Raw genomic sequence first — 18,843 nt, 5'->3', positions numbered from 1 at the left:
CTTGTCACATAAAAGCATTAGAGATCGACTCTCTCACTGCCTCACTCACTCTCTCACTGCCTCACTCACTGCCTCACTCTCTCACTGCCTCACTCTCTCACTGCCTCACTCTCACTGCCTCACTCTCACTGTCTCACTCACTCTCACTCTCACTGTCTCACTCTCTCTGTCTCACTCTCACTGTCTCACTCACTCACTCACTGTCTCACTCTCTCACTGACTCACTCACTCACTGCCTCACTCTCTCTCTATCACTGTCTCACTCACTGCCTCACTCTCTCACTGCCTCACTCTCACTGACTCACTCACTCACTGTCTCACTCTCTCACTGTCTCACTCACTCACTGCCTCACTCACTCACTGTCTCACTCTCTCACTGCCTCACTCTCTGTCTCACTCTCTCACTGACTCACTCTCTCACTGTCTCACTCTCTCACGGTCTCACTGACTCACTCTCTCACGGTCTCACTGACTCACTCTCTCACTGTCTCACTCTCTCACTGTCTCACTCTCTCACTGTCTCACTCACTCACTGTCACACTCTCTCACTGTCTCACTGCCTCTAAAAAAAAATTTTTAAAAAGCCAGATGGTAGAATTTTCTGAGCAATACAAATGGTGGTCCTGTTACCTGAATTTGTTAGTATCTGTTGGACAGGAGTCACGCCGGCAGGGAGTGCCAAGGTTGCAGCTGTAGCAGCAGCACTCTACAAAGAAAGGAAAATGGAATTTAAGCCTCCACGTGCATAAGAGCGCCTCAGCTCGTCTTCAGCAGATTCAGTATATCTGAAATTGGTAACTTTGCTGTTGCTAAACTAACACTTCTAGTAACACTAAGCCCCACTTTTAAAATGGTACAATGAAGACTACATGGCATAAATGACCTACATAATTATCTCAATCAATTCAATAAAGAGATGCAATTTATTTTGTTTTGTTTTTCCTTGAGAACGTGCTCTATAAAAATTTCATCCACCGTTACAATAATGCTGCACATTTTGAAAAAACTAGTTTTTGGCTTCCTTACCCACAATTCTTTGTTTTCAAATTCAAATAATGCAATTGAGCCATTCCAAATTTCTAAAATTTATGCTAGAACCAATATATCTTTACAGAAAACCATGTTTCTCCCTAGAGCATGGAATACATATGATCATTCTTAATATTCCACATCAAGGAATTACTGAAATCCAAATGAAGGCTGATCATGATAGACAAGAGGAAAGTCAAAGGAAAAAAGGAAGAAACTAGGAGGCAAAAGACATTTATAGAGGTCTAAATACAAGCATGTACATATGTAAATATTATTTATATATGATGATGGGGAAATAGATCTATGTGTATATATTTATAGGTTTAGTATTAAGGTAGCAGGTGGACAATGTCCACTCAAGTACTCCCTCAATGCAAGAATACTTTCTTCTATTACACTGGCATTCCATGATGCTCACCTTCCCGACACAATCACTAAAGACAAAGCAGGTGCATAATCAAATGTGGTGAAGAAAGCAGATGGTACCCAGCTATCAAAAGATACAGTGCCTGAGGTCTTACAGACTTGAAGATAAACAAGCGGCCATCTAGCTCAGAATCAACATGCCCACAAGGAAAAAGCACACCAGCCTGTGTGAACACTAGGTGTCGACGGGATCAAAGAACAAAAAATCATATCATTGTGAATGAGGGAGTGTGGAGTGGAGACCCAGAGCCCACCAGTAGGCAACCGGACATCCCCTTACAGAAGGGTCTCGGAGAGGAGATGAACCAGTCTGGGTGCAGTACAGCAACAATGAAACATACTCCCCACCCCACCCCCACCCCCACTATCATGATCCCAATTCTACCTTACAAATCTGGCTAGACCAGAGGATGTACACTGGTACAGATAGGAAAGGAGAAACAGGGAAATCCAGGACAGATAAATCCCTCAGGACCAATAATAAGTAGCTATACAGGGAAGGTGGGGGAGAAAAGGGGAACTGATCACAATGATCTACATATAACCCTCTCCCTGGGACAGGGACAACAGAAAAGTGGGTGAAGGGAGACATTGGTCAGTGTAAGACACGAAAAAATAATAATAATTTATAAATTATCAAGGGTTCGTGAGGGAGAGGGGGTAATGAGGAGGTGATACCAAAGGCTCAAGTGGAAAGCAAATGTTTTGAGAATGATGATGGCAACAAATGTACAAATGTGCTTGACATAATGGATGGATGGATGGATTGTGATAAGAGTTGTATGAGCCCCCAATAAAATTATTTTTTTTAAAAAAGATTCCACGACAAAAAACAATAATTATATTCTAAGTGAAACATATTAACTCAAAGAAAGCCCTAAAGTCTTAAACTGCCAAGTTTTACTTCTGTTTTAAAATGAAGCCAGTACTTGCCATTCAGTTATGAAGAGATACGGTCTCAGAAAAGTTACAGGGACCGTTCTCTCCTGCTGGCATCAATCCGATTACTCTGACTTTGGTTTGGTTTGGGTCTAATTATTCTAGAATACATCTCCCTCTGCTGGCAAAATGATACAGTAATTTCTATAGGATCACGTTGTTGTTAGGTGATATTAAGTCAACTTAAACCCAAAGTAATCCCATGTGACAGAACTGATCTGCCCCATAAGGTTTTCTATGCCTTCTGAAGCAAATCGCTGGGATCCCCCCCATCCTCCCAGGGATCTCTAGGGCCTATCTGCGTCACAATAATCACCTTCCATACATCTAAATTGCTCAATAAATATTTAAGTTATATACCTAACACCCTTAAATAAAAACTAAAAATTTTCCTTGTATTTTGCACAATAAGCCAAACATGAATAAATTAATCATTTCATAAGACAACTTGCAAAACTGGTTTGATAAGGTCCTGTTTTAATTTATACCTGCCACTGTTGAGGCAATTCCTATCCATAGCAACTCTCTAGGACAGAAAAGAACTGCTCCACAGTTTCAAGGTATTCAGAAGCAGACTGCCACATCTTTCTCCCAAAGCCGTTAGTGGGTTCAACCACTGAATACCCATTTGACCTTCAACTAAGCACGTACTCATGGTACCAGCAGGGCTTCTTTTTCAGTTAAGTTCCCTCAAATAGCCTTTTATCTAATGGATGGTGAAAGTTAAGATTGTGTTTCAATTTGGGTGGGCCATGATTCTAAGTTTGGCACTTATGGTATAGTCATTCCCCAAAAGATCTGATACATTATGAAAGGGCTTCAAAAGTTCAAATGAATTAAAAGATAAGGAATTTTCCCCTGAACTTTTTAAATATCCCTGGTATGGTCAGCATGATTACCCTCCACGAGGTCTGATACGCTTAAAACGCAAATGCATGCCCATTGAGTTGAGTCTAGCTAATAGGAACCCTATACAACAGAGTAGAACTTCTGTGGGTTTCTAAGGCTGTCAATCTTTAAGGAAGTAGAAAGCCTCACCATTCTTCCACAGAACTGCTGGTGGTTTCAAACTACTGACCTTTTGGTGCATAGCCCTACATGTAGCCCACTTAGCCATCAGGGCTCCTTGAGATCTGGTATGAAATGACTAAAATGGAGTTTCCACAGGGACGTAGCTCCCATCCAATATCTACAGATATTCCGGCAACGCTCTCTGGCTTTTTTGCTTGATCTGGAGCCTGTGCACAGTTTATCATGATCTGAACTCTGGGTTCTTCGGATTTAAGCCAGCAGCCTACTTTACTGCCTGTCAATCTTAGGCTTTGGTGACCTCCACAGATAGTGAGGTCATCTGATCATCTGATCTGATGATCTTGGGGTCATCGGCCCCTGCAGCTACTTGAGTAAAGAGAAGCTTCCAGCCCAATATATATATTACCCAGACTTTGGACTTGTCAGCCTCAACACTCATACAAGCCATTTCCTTAAGCGATCTCTCAGTATATATGTGTGTGTGTGCATACACACACACACACACACACAAACGTGCACACACACACAAACGTGCACACACACACAAGCTTCACTGGTTTTGCTACTGTGAACACATATATACACACACACAAGCTTCACTGGTTTTGCTACTGTGAACACACACACACACATACACACACACACAAGCTTCACTGGTTTTGCTACTGTGAAAACACACACACACACACACACACACACACACACACACACACACACACACACACGCTTCACTGGTTTTGCTACTGTGAAAAACCTAGCCGAAGACAACTATCTCACATTTGGCACAGTGGTTGAGTGCTCTCAGCTGTTAACCAGAAGGCCAGCACTTCAAACCCACAAACCACTCGACGTGAAAAAGATGTGGTAGTCTACTTCCCTAATAATCACAGTCTTAGAAAACTGAGGGTCGGGGGGAGATGGGAGGGGTGTAACTCTACTCTGTCCTATATGGTGGCCATGAATTAGTGAAACTGATTTGATGGCAACTCAGATCTCACATTTTCATAGAATTAGATACATTTTCAATAGTTTCACATACAAAGCATACAGAGCCATCCAGGGAAAAATAAAATCAAAATTATTTTAATGGATTTCTTTGAATTGGGAATAATACAAATTTCTTGATAAAGAGTTCATTTCGATTATGCTTCACACGTAAAATACATGGAGCAACACTGAAAACATGACAGTAAAATGCTAAAATATATATAAATGCTAATTCACTTTGCTGACTTAAGCCTTTAATGCTGGGAGGCAAAGGGCATTTATAGAGGTCTAAATAAAGGCATGTACATATATAAATATATTTACATATGATGATGGGGAAATAGATCTATATGCATATATTTATAGGTTCAGTATTAAGGTAGCTTAATCTGTTTTAGTACAGCGTTGTTTAGAAGCAATCTGAGTCCTTGGGTGGATATTAGCCACAAGTGTGGCAGGTTGGGTCCACCCTGAGATAGCTCAGAAAAAGATTTGGTAGACTACTTCTGAAAAATCAGATACTAAAAAGTCATATGAAACAGTTCTACCCTGACACACTGAGTTCCCATGAATGAGAATTAAGTCAATATCAAATCAGAACTGATGAAACCAAATCAATCATGATGGGTTACAGATTTTGCCCTTCTTTAATCACAATTTCAATGCAGAAGTCTCTTCCATAACATTTAAAGTTCTTTGAAATGACAAGGGCCTACTGCTGGTGATTTTATCAAAATTTCTGTTGTAACGTAACACTAACTGATATAGGACCCGAGCCCCTGAGACTTTAAGGAAAGAAAAAAAAGTTGACATGCAAATGTTTTAAATACTAGCTCATTTTGATAAATGATAGGCAGGGTATTTTGTAATTTTTATGCAAAAGAACTGATTCCAATAACTGGAACTACAAGTAAAACTGAAAGCCTTAGATACTTTAAAACTCTTAAATCACAATTTCTATTATTCCTTAGCAATTTCCAAAGGTGATGTAGAAATTTGCACTTCAGTCAAGGTAAGAATTTGTGCAGCTGGTATGTGTAGAAGACAGTCATTTGTTCAGTTGAGGAGACCTGGTATCTGCTTGACAGACCACAGATGAGCTTTGTGAGTTAAGACCCATTACTCACACAGAAGTGACTTAACAAATGACAAAACAATACTGATTGTTAGTGCTAAATATGTAGGCTAAGAGATACTTTTAAAATTTATGATGATCCTTACCCTGTAATTTTGGGCCTCAATTTAAACATGAAATGTCAAGGTTTTAGTGACATTAAGAGTCTGTGTTTTATAAGTGATCCAAATCGGTGGTGAGGAGGGGGTAGGAGGCCTGGTAGGGCGTGATCAAGGGTAATTTAACTAAAAGGACTTACTGAAACCCAAAAGAAGGCTGAGCATGATAGTGGGACAAGAGGAAAGTAAAAGGAAATAGAGGAAAGAGCTAGGAGGCAAAGGGCATTTATAGAGGTCTAAATACAGGCATGTACGTATGTAAATATATTTATATATGATGATAGGGAAATAAACCTATGTGCATATATTTACAGGTTCAGTATTACGGTAGCAGATGGACACGGCCCTCAAGTACTCCCTCAATAGAAGAATACTTTCTTCTATTAAACTGGCATTCAACGATGCTCACCTTCATAGTATCGTTGCGTGCTCACCTCCCCAGTACAATCGCTGAAGACAAATGGGTGCATAAGCAAATGTGGTGAAGAAAGCTGATGGTGCCCAGCTATCAAAAGATATAGCATCTGGGGTCTTAAAAGCTTGAAGGTAAACAAGAGGCCATCTAGCTCAGAAGCAACAAAGCCCACATGGATGAAGCACACCAGCCTGTGTAATCACGAAGTGTCAAAGGGATCAGGTATCAAGCATCAAAGAACAAAAAGTCAAATCTTTGTAAATGAGGGGGAGTGCAGATTGGAAAACCAAGACCCATCTGTAGGCAAATGGACACCCCATTACAGAAGGGTCCCAGGGAGGAGATAAGCCAGTCAGAGTGCAATGTAGCAATGATGAAACAAATAACTTTCCCCTAGTTCCTAAATGCTTCCTCCTCCACCACACAAACACTATCATAAACCCAATTCTACCTTACAAATCTGGCTAGACCAGAAGATGTACACTGGTACAGATAGGAACTGGAAACACAGGGAATCCATGATGGATGATCCCTTCAGGACCAGTGATGAGAGTGGCAATACCAGGAGGATGGAATGAGGGTGGTGTGGAAAGGGGAAACCGATCACAGAGATCTACATATAACCTTCTCCCTGGGGGGTGGACAACAGAAAAGTGGGGGAAGGGTGACGTCAGACAGTGTAAGATATGACAAAATAATAATTTATAAATTATCAAGCGCTCATGGGGAGTGGGGAGCAGGGAGGGAGGGGAAATATGAGGAGCTGATGCCAGGGGCTTAAGTGGAGAGCAAATGTTTTGAGAATGATGAGGGTAACGAATGTACAATTGTGCTTTACACAATTGATGTATGTATGCATTGTGATGAGTTATATCAGCCCCCAATAAAATGATTTTAAAAAAGAAAGGACTGGACAGCAGTGGGTTACAGATCAAAGTCAGCTATTAAAAGCCACATCTTGTGTCAATAGTAAAATAACCCACACAGATCGTTTGGTTGTGTATTAATTACTATCAATTTCAATTCTTAAAATACACTCTTAGATGAAAATAAGTAAATACTTGCTTTAATGTGGATTTCTCATTTTCCTTCATTAAATTAGTTAACTTTATAAACCTTAGTGTCTAAATGCCAAGCTAAACTTTAGATTTGCTGTTAAATCCACTGTTTAAGAAGCTAGTAAAAATGCTCACATCTTGAACAAACTTCATGTTAATAAACTACATACCTAAGCTTAATCACAACTTGAGTTAAAATATACCATGAAAGTGCATTAATTCTGAATCTTACCATGTTTGATGCATTCATATGTTGTATTAGTTTAGAATCAGGAACAATAACCTGTGGTGCCGCTGCTACAAAACAAAACACACATGGAATAAAGAATTAATGAGGCTAGCTCACAAATACAAAAAGATACACAATGTTTCTTTTTTCATGTTGTTCACATTGTCGGCATTTAGCTATATTTAAACCATTTGATATGCCAAAACATTCTAAGATGTTATGGAAGACAACAGCTGTGATATACTCACTCTATCCTGGAAAACATCAATGAGATGCCAGGGAACTTAGTAACGTAAAGTAGTGAGATTCATTCTCTATGTTGTAGAACTCTTAACACCTTAAATACACATCTTTCTGTACTTCCTTAAATCAACAGGGAGCTCTGAAACAATGTATTCTAGCCAGCATGAAATTTTTACTGATACAATGATACCATTGGAGGAAGGAGTTACTAGCTCACTAAGAGTGAGCTTTAAAAACTGACATAGGTCTTTTCTCTTGATTTGGTAAGTTACTACAATCATTAGCTACATACCAAGTTTATTTTAAAAATACATACCAGAAGTAATGGGAACCTTGTATAAGTGTGAAAGGAGCTGTTTGATTCCGCAAATTTCAGAGAATAGTCAGATAAAACCCATTATTCTATTATTCTCTGAGTGAAGAAAATCAATTTTTTATTTATGATGACCTAAAACCCTAGTGCCAGGTCTGAAGGCAAGAGGAGGCACAGTCATCAATACAAAGGAAAAGGATTTTATTATTTAATGTAAGGTATAGATTAAAACAGCAACCCTGGTATGGGTTAATTATTGGCCTGCTAACCAAAAGGTTTACAACTTGAACCCACCAGCTACTCCACAAAAAAACAAAAACAAACAAAACACGAGGCAGTGTGCTTCTATAAGGACTTACAGTCCCAGAAACCCTACAGGTTCTATCCTGTCCTGTCGAGTTGATGTCAGTCAGAAAGGACTGGAAAGCAGTGGGTTACACATCAAAGTCAGTTATTAAAAGCCTCATCTGGTGTCAATAGTATAATAATCCACACAGACCTTTTGATTGCCTATCACTATCAATTTCAAGTCTTAAAATATACTCAGATGAGAAATAAGTAAATACTAGCTTTAATGTGGATTTCTCGTTTTCCTTCATGTTCCTGTTTAATAAACCTTCAGAAGATTTACTAACAATGCCCCAGAAGGTTGGTCACTGATTATGTTTGTGGTGAAGGAAAATTCTTGTTACAAGTAAAGTGTCATGTTTCTTAGCCTTTGTACGCCAAGGCTTTACACCACTATAAAATGGAGTTACCGGTAGTTAACTTCACTAAACCTTTTAATGCCTTCAATGAAACATTATCTAAACATTTTTAGAGTGCAAAGTACTATGGATAGTTTTTTCTTATCTATAAGCCAAATTACCTAAAAAGAAAAATATATATACTCCCTCCTCACTGTGAAGAAACAATATTCAGTCAATTTAGACTTACAGAAATTACTACAGGACTGAGTGCTCAGACTGGGAAAGGATTTCTTCCAGTGTTAACACAAATTTTTTTGAAGGAATAAAGCAGGTCCATAAAATAGTTTTATAAAATAGATCACTATTTTATGAAATATAACTTTTATTAAGTAAATCTTTGTAGATCTGATTTCTTTTAGAAAATCCCTAACAGTCTTCTGTAAAGAAATATTCATATAAGTTCTCCAACATTACTATACCAAGAAAGCTAAATTCCATTATTTTACAAATCTACCTACCTACACATAAAAGCACATATGCTCTGCCAATCAAAAGGGGAACAAAAAGTGTGGGTTTTTACAGGTTTCAAAACCAAAAACCCAAACTCATCACCATTGAGTCGATGTTGACTCATACCGACCCTTTACAGGGCAGGGTAAAACTGCCCCTGTGAGTTTCCAAAAAGACTGTAACTCTTTACAGAAATAGAAAGTCCTGTCTTTCTCCGGTGGAGTGACTCATGATTTCAACTTGCTGACCTTGCAGAAAGAAGCCCAACTCATAACCATTACACCACCAGGGCTCCTCCATAGGTCTCAAAATCTCTCTTAAAATAAGATCCAAGAAACTCAGATTATTTCTCTTCTTTCAAAAGAGCAAATTTCATTTCCAAGTTCTAAGAGAGAAAACAAACCCAGTCTCACCTTGTTGTGATGCAGGAATAAGGACCTGCTGGGTCTGCGTTTGCTGCGGTACCGTCTGCTGTGGTGGAGCTTGCTGATGGTGGTGGTGGTGATGGTGCTGCTGCTGAGGCTGGTGCTGCTGCTGTACTTGCAATAAAAGCTGCTGTTCTTCTGAGTGAAATCCATCTACAGCCCTAGACTGCATTAGCTTATTCTCCCACAACTAAGGGACAGAACATTAAATATTTGTTAAGTGAAAGGTGGAGATGACTTCAGACATATTGACATAAGATAAAACACTCTTAAGTCTTTGTGTTCATGCAATCCTTTCATTTTAAAAACCAGTGCAGCCACAAAAATCAATCTAATTTTTTTTTTATTGACAAATAATGAAAATGAATTTTTGAAGTATCAAAACTCATCTTGCTAAGAAAATGTTTATTTGCTTGTTTTTGTATTATCTAAATTTGGACAGTAATTCTTAATTAGAAGGCATTATTTAGGGAGGCAGTTTCAACTAAGTTGTTTTTCTTTTTTAAATGACACGTTATCTGGGGGGTGAATCTTTCCTTTTAAATAGCATATAAACCCAAATACACTGCCATCAAATCAATTCTGACTCAGAGTGCCCTAATAGGCCGAATTTGAATGCCCCATAGAGTTTCAGAGGTTGTAAACCACTATGAAAACGAATTCTCAATCTTCCTTCTTCCAGAGTGGCTACTGTGCTTGAACTACTGATATTTTGGTTAGCAGTCATCTACCCTCCTTAAATAACATATACAAAACACAAATTCCTCTTTTCTCAATTAGAACAATGACAAACATTATTTTATAGAGCAGCGGTTCCCAACCTGTGGGTCGTGACCCCTGGTCACCACAACATGAGGAAACTGTACTAAAGGATCACGGCATTAGGAAGGTTGAGAACCACTGTTATACAGTCCTACAATTAGATAAGCCTAATTTTCATGTGTCCAACCATACCTAAAAGGAAGCAGCACTGTCTTGGAGGTTTTTCCCACCCTTCCAACACTTAGTATTTCCCTCCATCCATTAGGCCAAGGATTGACGATCTTCCTTTACTACTTAATCATCGTCATTTTCTCATGGCAAGGCAGAATATGTTGTATGATGGAGAAAAGAATCAACAACAGAAAAAAGGGAAACAGGTTAAGAAAATATTCATAGCTATGCTATCTTCCTTAATATAGTTCCTCTCTACTAGGTTTAGGGTTGAATCTAGAGCCTTAACCTTCTACGAAAATTGTCCAAGAAAGTGTCAATGTTCCTTGAAAGTACAAATGAAGCAATCATTTTGTATACAAGGATTATCAAGAAGGGCCGTGTGCGTAGTGTGCACATGCTCTCCTCGACATAGTCTGCATTCCCCGCCAGGATCTGCTTTTTGGAATACTGCCTATCTCACTGGAGGTGCCTACCAGATTTTTAAGCAGCTCTTTGCCACATTCCAAAGGAATTTTTCTAACTTCTTGGGGCCTACACCCATTCTAAAAATTTTAGATTTGTATCAACATACTAATAATAATGTCACCATATTTTTGACAGCTTCATTAAAGTGTCAATTTAGTAAGCCATTTCTAAAGCCTTGCTAATGGTCTATAGTGACCATACGTACAATGGAAGGCAACACTGCCTGGTCCTGTACCATCCTTAAAATTGTCTTTCTGTGGGAGCTCATTGTTGCCATTGTGCCAATCCATCTCACAGTAAGTCTTCCTCTTTTTCACAACCCCATTACTTTATTAAGCATGATGTCCTTCTCTGGGGACTGGACTTTCCTGAGAGCATGTCCAAAGTACCTGAGACCAAGTCTCACCATCCTTGCTGTTAAGGAGCACTCTGGTCATTCTTCTTCCCCAACAGAATTGCTTGTGCTTTTGTCAGTTCACTACTTTCAATTTTCTTCACCAGTACTATAATTCAAGTGCATCAATTCTTCTTCAGTCTTCCTCATTCAATGTCTAACTTTCACAGGCTTATGAGGTAATTAAAAATACTATGGTTTGGATCAGTGTACTTTAATCCTCAAAGTAACATCCTTGCTTTTCTTGTTTTTTGTTTTTCTTCTTTTTCTCGGTTTTTTTTTAAAAATCGTTTTATTAGGGGCTCATACAACTCTTATCACAATCCATACATACATCAATTGTGTAAATCACATTTGTACATTCACTGCCCTCATCATTCTCAAAACATTTCCTCTCAACTTAAGCCCCTAGCAACAGGACCTCATTATTAGGTCCTCATTTTTCCCCTCCCTCCCTCATGAGCCCGTGATAATTTATAAATTATTATTTTGTCATATCTTGCCCTGTCCAACGTCTCCCTTCACCCACTTTTCGGTTGTCCGTCCCCCAGGGAGGTCACATATAGTTCCTTGTAATCGGTTCCCTCTTTCCAACCCAATCTCCCTCTACCCTCCCAGTATCGCCACTCACACCACTGGTCGTGAAGGGATCATCCACCCTGGATTCCCTGTGTTTCCAGTTCCTATCTGTACCAGTGTACATCCTCTGGTCTAGCCAGACTTGCAAGGTAGAATACGGATCATGATAGTGGGGGTGTGGAGGAAGCATTTAGGAAACAGAGGGAAGTTGTATTTTTCATTGTTGCTACATCACACCCCGACTGGCTCGTCTCCTCCCCAAGACCCCTCTGCAAGAGGATCTCCAGTGGCCTACAAATTGGCTTTGGGTCTCCACTCTGCACTACCCCCCTAATTCATTATGATAAGATTTTTTTTTTTTATTCTGATGATGCCTTATACCTGATCCCTTCGACACCTCGTGATCGCACAGGCTAGTGTGCTTCTTCCATGTGGGCTTTGTTGCTTCTGAGCTAGATGGCCGCTTGATTACCTTCAAGCCTTTAAGACCCCAGATGCTATACTTTTTGATAGCCGGGCACCATCAGCTTTCGTCGCCACATTTGCTTATGCACCCATTTGTCTTCAGCGATCATATCATGGAGGTGTGCACACAATGATAGAATTTTTTCTTTGCTGCCTGATAACTGGTCCCTTCGGCACCTCGTGATCACACAGGCTGGTGTGTTCTTCCATGTGGGATTCGTTGCTTCTGAGCTAGATGGCCGCTTCTTTACCTTCAAGCTTTTAAGACCCCAGACACTATATCTTTTGATAGCCGGGCATTATCAGCTTTCTTCACACATCCTTGCTTTTCAATGCTCTGAGGTCTTATGCAGCAGACTTACCTAGTGCAATGTGTCCTCACATTGTCTTACTGCTGCTTCCATGAGCATTGTGGGTGAACCCAAACAAGACAAAACCTTAGACAACTTCAATCATTTCTCCATTTATCATGGTACCTACTGGTCCAATTGTGGGCATTTTTGTTTTCTTTACACCAAGTTGTAATCCATACAGGCTGCAATTTTTGATCTCCAACAGCAAGTGCTTCAAGTCCTCCTTACTTTCAGCAAGCATGGAAGGTTGTGTCATCTGCATAACGTAGGTGTTAGCAAGCCTTCTTCCAATCCCAATACCACATTCTCCTTCATATAATCCAGCATCTCTGAAGATTTGCTCAGTATACAGATTTAAAAGTACGTTGAAAGGTTACAACCCTGATGCACATATTTCCTGATTTTAAATAGATCCAAGTATTCTCATGTTGTTTGCAAAACCAACCTCCTGACCCAGGTATCAGGTCCCACATGAGCACAATGAAGTGGTCTGGAATTCCCATTTTTCTCAAGGTTCTCCATTATTTGTTAAGATCCACACAGTTGAATGCTTTAGGATAATCAATAAAACACAAGGAAACATCCTCTGCTTCAAGCCAAGACCTATCTGACATTAGAAATGATATTAAGTGTCACACCCTTGTCTGAATACAGCCTGCACCTCTGGCAGCTCCTCATCAATGTAGTGCTGCAACCATTATTGGATAATCTGCAGCAACATTTTACTTGTACCTGCTACTAATGATATTGATCAATAACTTCCATAATCTTATAGGTCAACTTTCTTTGGAATAGGCACAAATAAGGTGTCTTCCAATTGGATGGCAAGGTACTTGTCCATATTTCTTGGCATAGATGAGTGAACACTACCATCAGCTTTTTAACATTTCAATTCCTGGTGCTTTTTCTCCAATGCTTTCAGTGTATCTTGATTGATCAATTTCATACCGCAGACATTGGGATAATTCTCCCATTTCTTCATTATTGGCTTTGGTGGTTGGTATGTAAGTTTAAATAATAATTATATTTAAATGATCTTCCTTGTAAGCATCAGGCACTTTAATGGCCTCATAGGTTATGTACTGAGAAGTTTGAACCCACGCGCTGCTCCATGGGAGAAAGAGGAGGCGTCTGCCCCTGGAAAGATATAAAGTTTCACAAACTTAAAGAGGCAGTGCGCTCGGACCTATAGGCTCACTATGAGTTGGAATCATCTCAATGGCAATTATTTTCCTTGTAGGTATGCAGGTATTATCCTATCACTGACAACATTATACTTCAGAATATATCTTGAAATTTTCTTTTTCTGGTGGAGGTTCGATCAAGTGCCATGCAGAGAGCAAGTACAGAGAGCGGAATGAAGGTCGAAGATGATAGTGGGCCAGGACAGTAAAAGGAAATACAGATAAGAACTAGGAGACAAAAGACATTTATAGAGGAATAAACATAGGCATGTACATATGTAAATATATTAATATGCAGCGATAGGTATATAGGTTAAGTATAAGGTAGCAGACAAGACACTGGGCCTCTAACAAGTCCCCCCTCAACACAAGAAAATTTTGTTCTAATAACCTGGCATTCTGTGATGCTCAGCTTCCTGACGTGAATGCTAAAGACAAAATGGGTACATAAGCTAATGTGGTGAAGAAAGCTGATGGTGCCCAGCAATTACAAGATATAGGATCTGGGGTCTGAAAAGTTTCAACAAGCGGCCATTTAACAGAGAAGCAACAAAGCCCACCAACCTCTGTGATCACAAGGTGTCAACAGGATCAGGTATCAGAACACCCAAAACACATCTGTAGAAAATTGGACATCCCCTCACAGAGGGGTCACAAGGAAGAGACGAGCCAGCCAGGGTACAGCATAGCTCCAACGAATACAACATTCCTCTAGTTCTTTAAATGCTTCCTCCCCTCCACTATCATGATCCCAGTTCTATCTTACAAATCAGGTTAGACCAGAGCACGTCCACTGCTACAGATTAGAGCTCACCACACACAGAATCCAGGACAGATAAACCTCTCAGAACCGTTCACTAATGAGAGTAGCCATACCATGAGGGTAGGTAGGGGGAAGGTGCGGGGGGAAGGTGCGGGGAGAAGTGGGAGAAAGGGGGAACCAATTGCAATGATGGATGTACAACCACCCCCTCCCCCAGAGGGACAAACAACAAAAGCTTGAGTGAAGGGAGACAGCGGGCGATGTAAACTATGAAAATAATTTATACATTATCAAAGGTTCACAAGAGGGGTGGGGGGAATGGGGAAAAAGAGGAGCTGATACCAAGGGCTCAAGTAGAAAGAAAATATTTTGGAAATGATGATGGCAACATTTACGTAAAAAGGTGCTTGATACAACTGATATATGGATTGTTATCAGAGCTGTAACAGCCCCAATGAAATGATTAAAATTAAAAAAACTTTTTTTTTCTTGACTGTGAATATAACATTTGTCATTCTTCTTCCAATTGTCATTCTCGGGACAGTAAGCCATAAGAGTCCTTTTCAAAATGGCTAATATCAGTCCATTCCAGCCCATGAATACCACAGATACCAATCTTTAGGTATTCCACTTCACTTTTTGACCATCTTCCTAGATTCTTACTTCATACATTCCATGTTCCAATTATTGATGGATGGTTGTCGTGGTTTCTTCTCATTTGAGTTCTGACACATCAGGAAAAGCTTTGGCTCCATGCATGTCCACAAGGAGGTGCCTTGGTGCTGTGCGGTCTAGCACACATTGGGTTGCTAGCCACAGACCAGCAGTTTCGTACCACAGCTGCTTTGTGGGAGAAAAAGATAAGGCTCGCTACTCTGAAAAAACTTTACAGCCTCAGAAACCCACCAGGGCAGTTCATCTCTACTCTGTAGGGTAGCTTCCAGACAGAATTATCTCCATGGCAATGAGCTTTAGTCATGTGTTCTGGATTGTATTTTAAAAATCTACTAATACGATGCCATTTACTTAGAAAACTGAGCTGATAGCATAGTATGGCCATATATATCTACCTAGAATGCTTACTTAAAATTCTGCTTGACATAACTGAACAATGGAATGATATGTGTATAACTCCCAATTAATAATAAACAAGTAAACAAAAAAGATTCCAGGTCTCCATACAACCCCTACACCAAAGCAGACTCTCTAGCCTGTAACCAGCCTTACAACTAATTCTCACGTTACAAAGACCAAGCTTCTTAGTATGACATATATTACCTTTTCTATCGTCACTGTTAAGTTCTACCCTATTTTCTAGCTGTAACAAACTACTTGTAGTTCCTTGAATATAGCATACATGTTATCATGCCTGCAGAATATGTCACAATTTCCAAATCAGTATACTGTCAAACCCCTCTATTGGACTGCCTCTGCACTTCAGAGCTATTTCTATTTTGTATTTATCCTGGTAAATCTGCCTTCTATTGTTATACTTAGAAGTATACCTTTCCTACTAAAGCACTGGTTCTCAACCTTCTTAATGCCACGACCCTTTAATACAATTCCTCATGTTGTAGTGACCCCCAACCATAACATTATTTTCATTGCTACTTGTTAACTTTCATTTTACTACTGTTATGAGTCAGGCGACCCGTGAAAGAGTTGTTAGAACTGCTGTACTAAAATATGAACTTCTTTAAGACCGTCTTACAGAAGAGATAACAAAATGAATAAAAGCAAAACAAGCAAAAATGACTAAAAGCTTAGCAGGCATTTAACATTCGTTTCAAAAAAGAGAGGGGGAAAAAACACAAAAACAAAAATCCTATTATTTCAGAGCAGTGCTTCTCTACAAGGATGCTGGCAATTACGGGGCAGAGGAAATCTTTACTGCACAGGACAGCCCTACAAGAAACGTAGCTTAGAGGAAACAGAACATTCCTGACCACTACTCGATAGATGCCAGTCATTATGACAAACAAACATGGTCCCACACATTTCCAACAGCTCTGGGATAAGGTGGGGCACAGGGGTGGTAGGCCATTGATAATAATACTTACCATGTGCCATGATGTTAGTCTAGCTACTGAGAGGAATATGAAAATAGTATGATACAAGCAAGCTTGTTTTATCAAATACTAGAAAACTTATTGTTGAATGTTTAGTATATTATCTCTTCAATTTCACTTTAATGCAATTAAAATTTTATTTACCAAAAGTACTCTGCTTTGTCACTGTTTATATTAAGCAATGTGTTTTTTAGTGACAGTAATCATAGTAATACTTTTGAAAACAACCAAGAATGATATCGATTTTACTTGAACTTTCTCCTCCTGATTTTTATAGTACTGCCCTCTCCTAAACACAGCAGTTATTTAATCTAGTACGGCAACCCACGTCCCTGAAATTACATATAGCAAAATTTTATCAGCTATTCCAAAAATGATTCAGATGTGTTTTTGCATCATGTTTGAATAATTATAGCTAACATTTATTGAGTTCTTACAATGTTACTTTCTAAGAACTTTATATGTGGACTTATTTTTTACGCAAACAAAAAGAATCATATTTTCATAATATAAGCCAAAAAGTGTTATTACCATGTTTTACAGAATAGAAAACTGGGGCATGGAGAAGTTAAGTAATTTACCCACAATTACCAATAGTGGTGAAAAACCTGTGATACAACTCAAGCAGTCTTGACTCCAATGTCCCAGCCATGGCCATAACCCTAAGCGTGAATGTCACTTTAAATTTTACACCCCAGGGTCTCCCTGAGAAGCCCTGGTGGCACAGTGGGTTATGCACTGGCCTGCTAACCACAAGGCCTGCAGTTAGAAACCACCTGCCACCCTGCAGGAGAAAGAGGAGGGGGAGTTACAGTCTAGGAAACCCATAGGGGCAGTTCTGTTTTGCCCTATTAGGTTGCTATGACTCAGACTGACTCGATGGCAATGGGCAGTTTTTCATTTGGGGGAGGTGGGGGGGTCTTGGGGGTCTTGTTTCACCTGACTCCCAGTCCTAGTTCAAACTCCTACTCTCTAAATTGTACTGTTTCTTTAAGGGCATGAATCAATTCAAGTACTTTCATCACCAACTGATTAACTAGTCCTACATCTGCTAGCTTCTCTTTTATTGATTCAGTAAGAGGGGAGTTCAAAAATTCACGGAAAAATGGAATTAAAAGATAATGAAGTTTTTTCACTAACTTTTTGAAGCTCTTACCTATGACATAGGGAAAGACAAGAGGCCTAAATCCATGTCACTACAACTTACTGACATGTCAAAATGCATTCCCTGAGTATACACACTGAGATAAGTAATTAGATTATCTCATTGTGTGGCTTCCTAACTATGCTGGGCTAGAAATGCTGAAAGACTCAGCTGCTTTCACATACCTTTATCTCCTGGTTAAAAGATACTAGTAATTGCACTTCTACGATGAAATCAAGAGGCCTGGTGGTGTAACAGGTCAAGCACTGAGCTGCTAACCACAAAGCCAGGTGTTTAAACCCACCAACTAACTACTCACCAGGAAAAAAGAGTCTCTGCTCCTGTCTAACCTTGGAATCCGGGAGGTGGGGGGTGGGGGTGGGGGTGCAGTTCTAATCCATCCTATAGATGGGCTCGGAGTGGGTTTGGGTTTTGGGTGATGAAATGAGTTTCTATTTGTGGCTTTTGTCTTGGTTCTTTGAAAAAAAAAAAAAAAACAGCTTAAGAGATGTTTTTCCCCCTAAGAGGAAGTACTTTTCCTCTAGTTTTCTAACCCTATGGATTTGCTACTTTTATTCAGACTGAGTGACATTTCCTAGGCTAGTGATCAACAACTTGACTTTTGTCTGACCCTGGGCTGTGGCTTGCCCTGTGAATGGTATATCCTGCAGGGGTTGGTCAATCAAAGTATGCAAATAAAATAACTAAGGACTATGCAAAAGCAAGTGACCACAGCCAACTAAAAGAACCATAGTGGCATAGTGGTTACCAATTGGGCCACTACCCACAAAATCAGCAGTTCAAAATCACAAGCAGCTCCACAGAAGAAAGAGTTTTCTACTCCCGTAAAGAGTTACAGTCTTATAGGAGGATGGGGAAATAGATCTATGAGCCTACATTTATAGGTTTGGTATTAAGGTAGCAGAAGGACATTGGGCCTCCACTCAAGTACTCCCTCAA

The 18,843-nt window shown here is 39.7% G+C and overlaps 1 protein-coding gene and 1 non-coding gene across 4 annotated transcripts in view; both read right to left on the bottom strand.

Moving 5' to 3' along the window:
- GTF2A1 (general transcription factor IIA subunit 1) overlaps positions 1 to 18,843 on the bottom strand; it is a 44,610-nt gene that overhangs the window by 16,335 nt on the left and 9,432 nt on the right. For 2 of the 3 annotated variants that reach the window (XM_004698748.2, XM_045287899.1), the window contains exons 3-5: positions 9,520 to 9,721; positions 7,355 to 7,419; positions 631 to 706 (exon numbers count right to left, since the gene is read on the bottom strand). In XM_004698748.2, the coding sequence (XP_004698805.1) occupies positions 631 to 706; positions 7,355 to 7,419; positions 9,520 to 9,721 (343 nt within the window). Of the gene's footprint in view, positions 1 to 630; positions 707 to 7,354; positions 7,420 to 9,519; positions 9,722 to 10,485; positions 11,252 to 18,843 lie in introns of those variants that run through there. The other variant, XM_045287900.1, reaches the window with a different exon arrangement.
- On the bottom strand, positions 7,946 to 8,090 carry LOC115868907. The gene has a single exon (XR_004045868.1). It is a non-coding gene; the product is annotated as a small nucleolar RNA SNORA79 (small nucleolar RNA).

This window comes from Echinops telfairi, unplaced genomic scaffold, assembly GCF_000313985.2.
Source record: "Echinops telfairi isolate 266 unplaced genomic scaffold, ASM31398v2 ScPeMD7_18;HRSCAF=68, whole genome shotgun sequence".
Lineage (NCBI taxonomy): Eukaryota > Metazoa > Chordata > Mammalia > Afrosoricida > Tenrecidae > Echinops > Echinops telfairi.
This window is presented reverse-complemented; position numbering and strand designations above follow the sequence as displayed.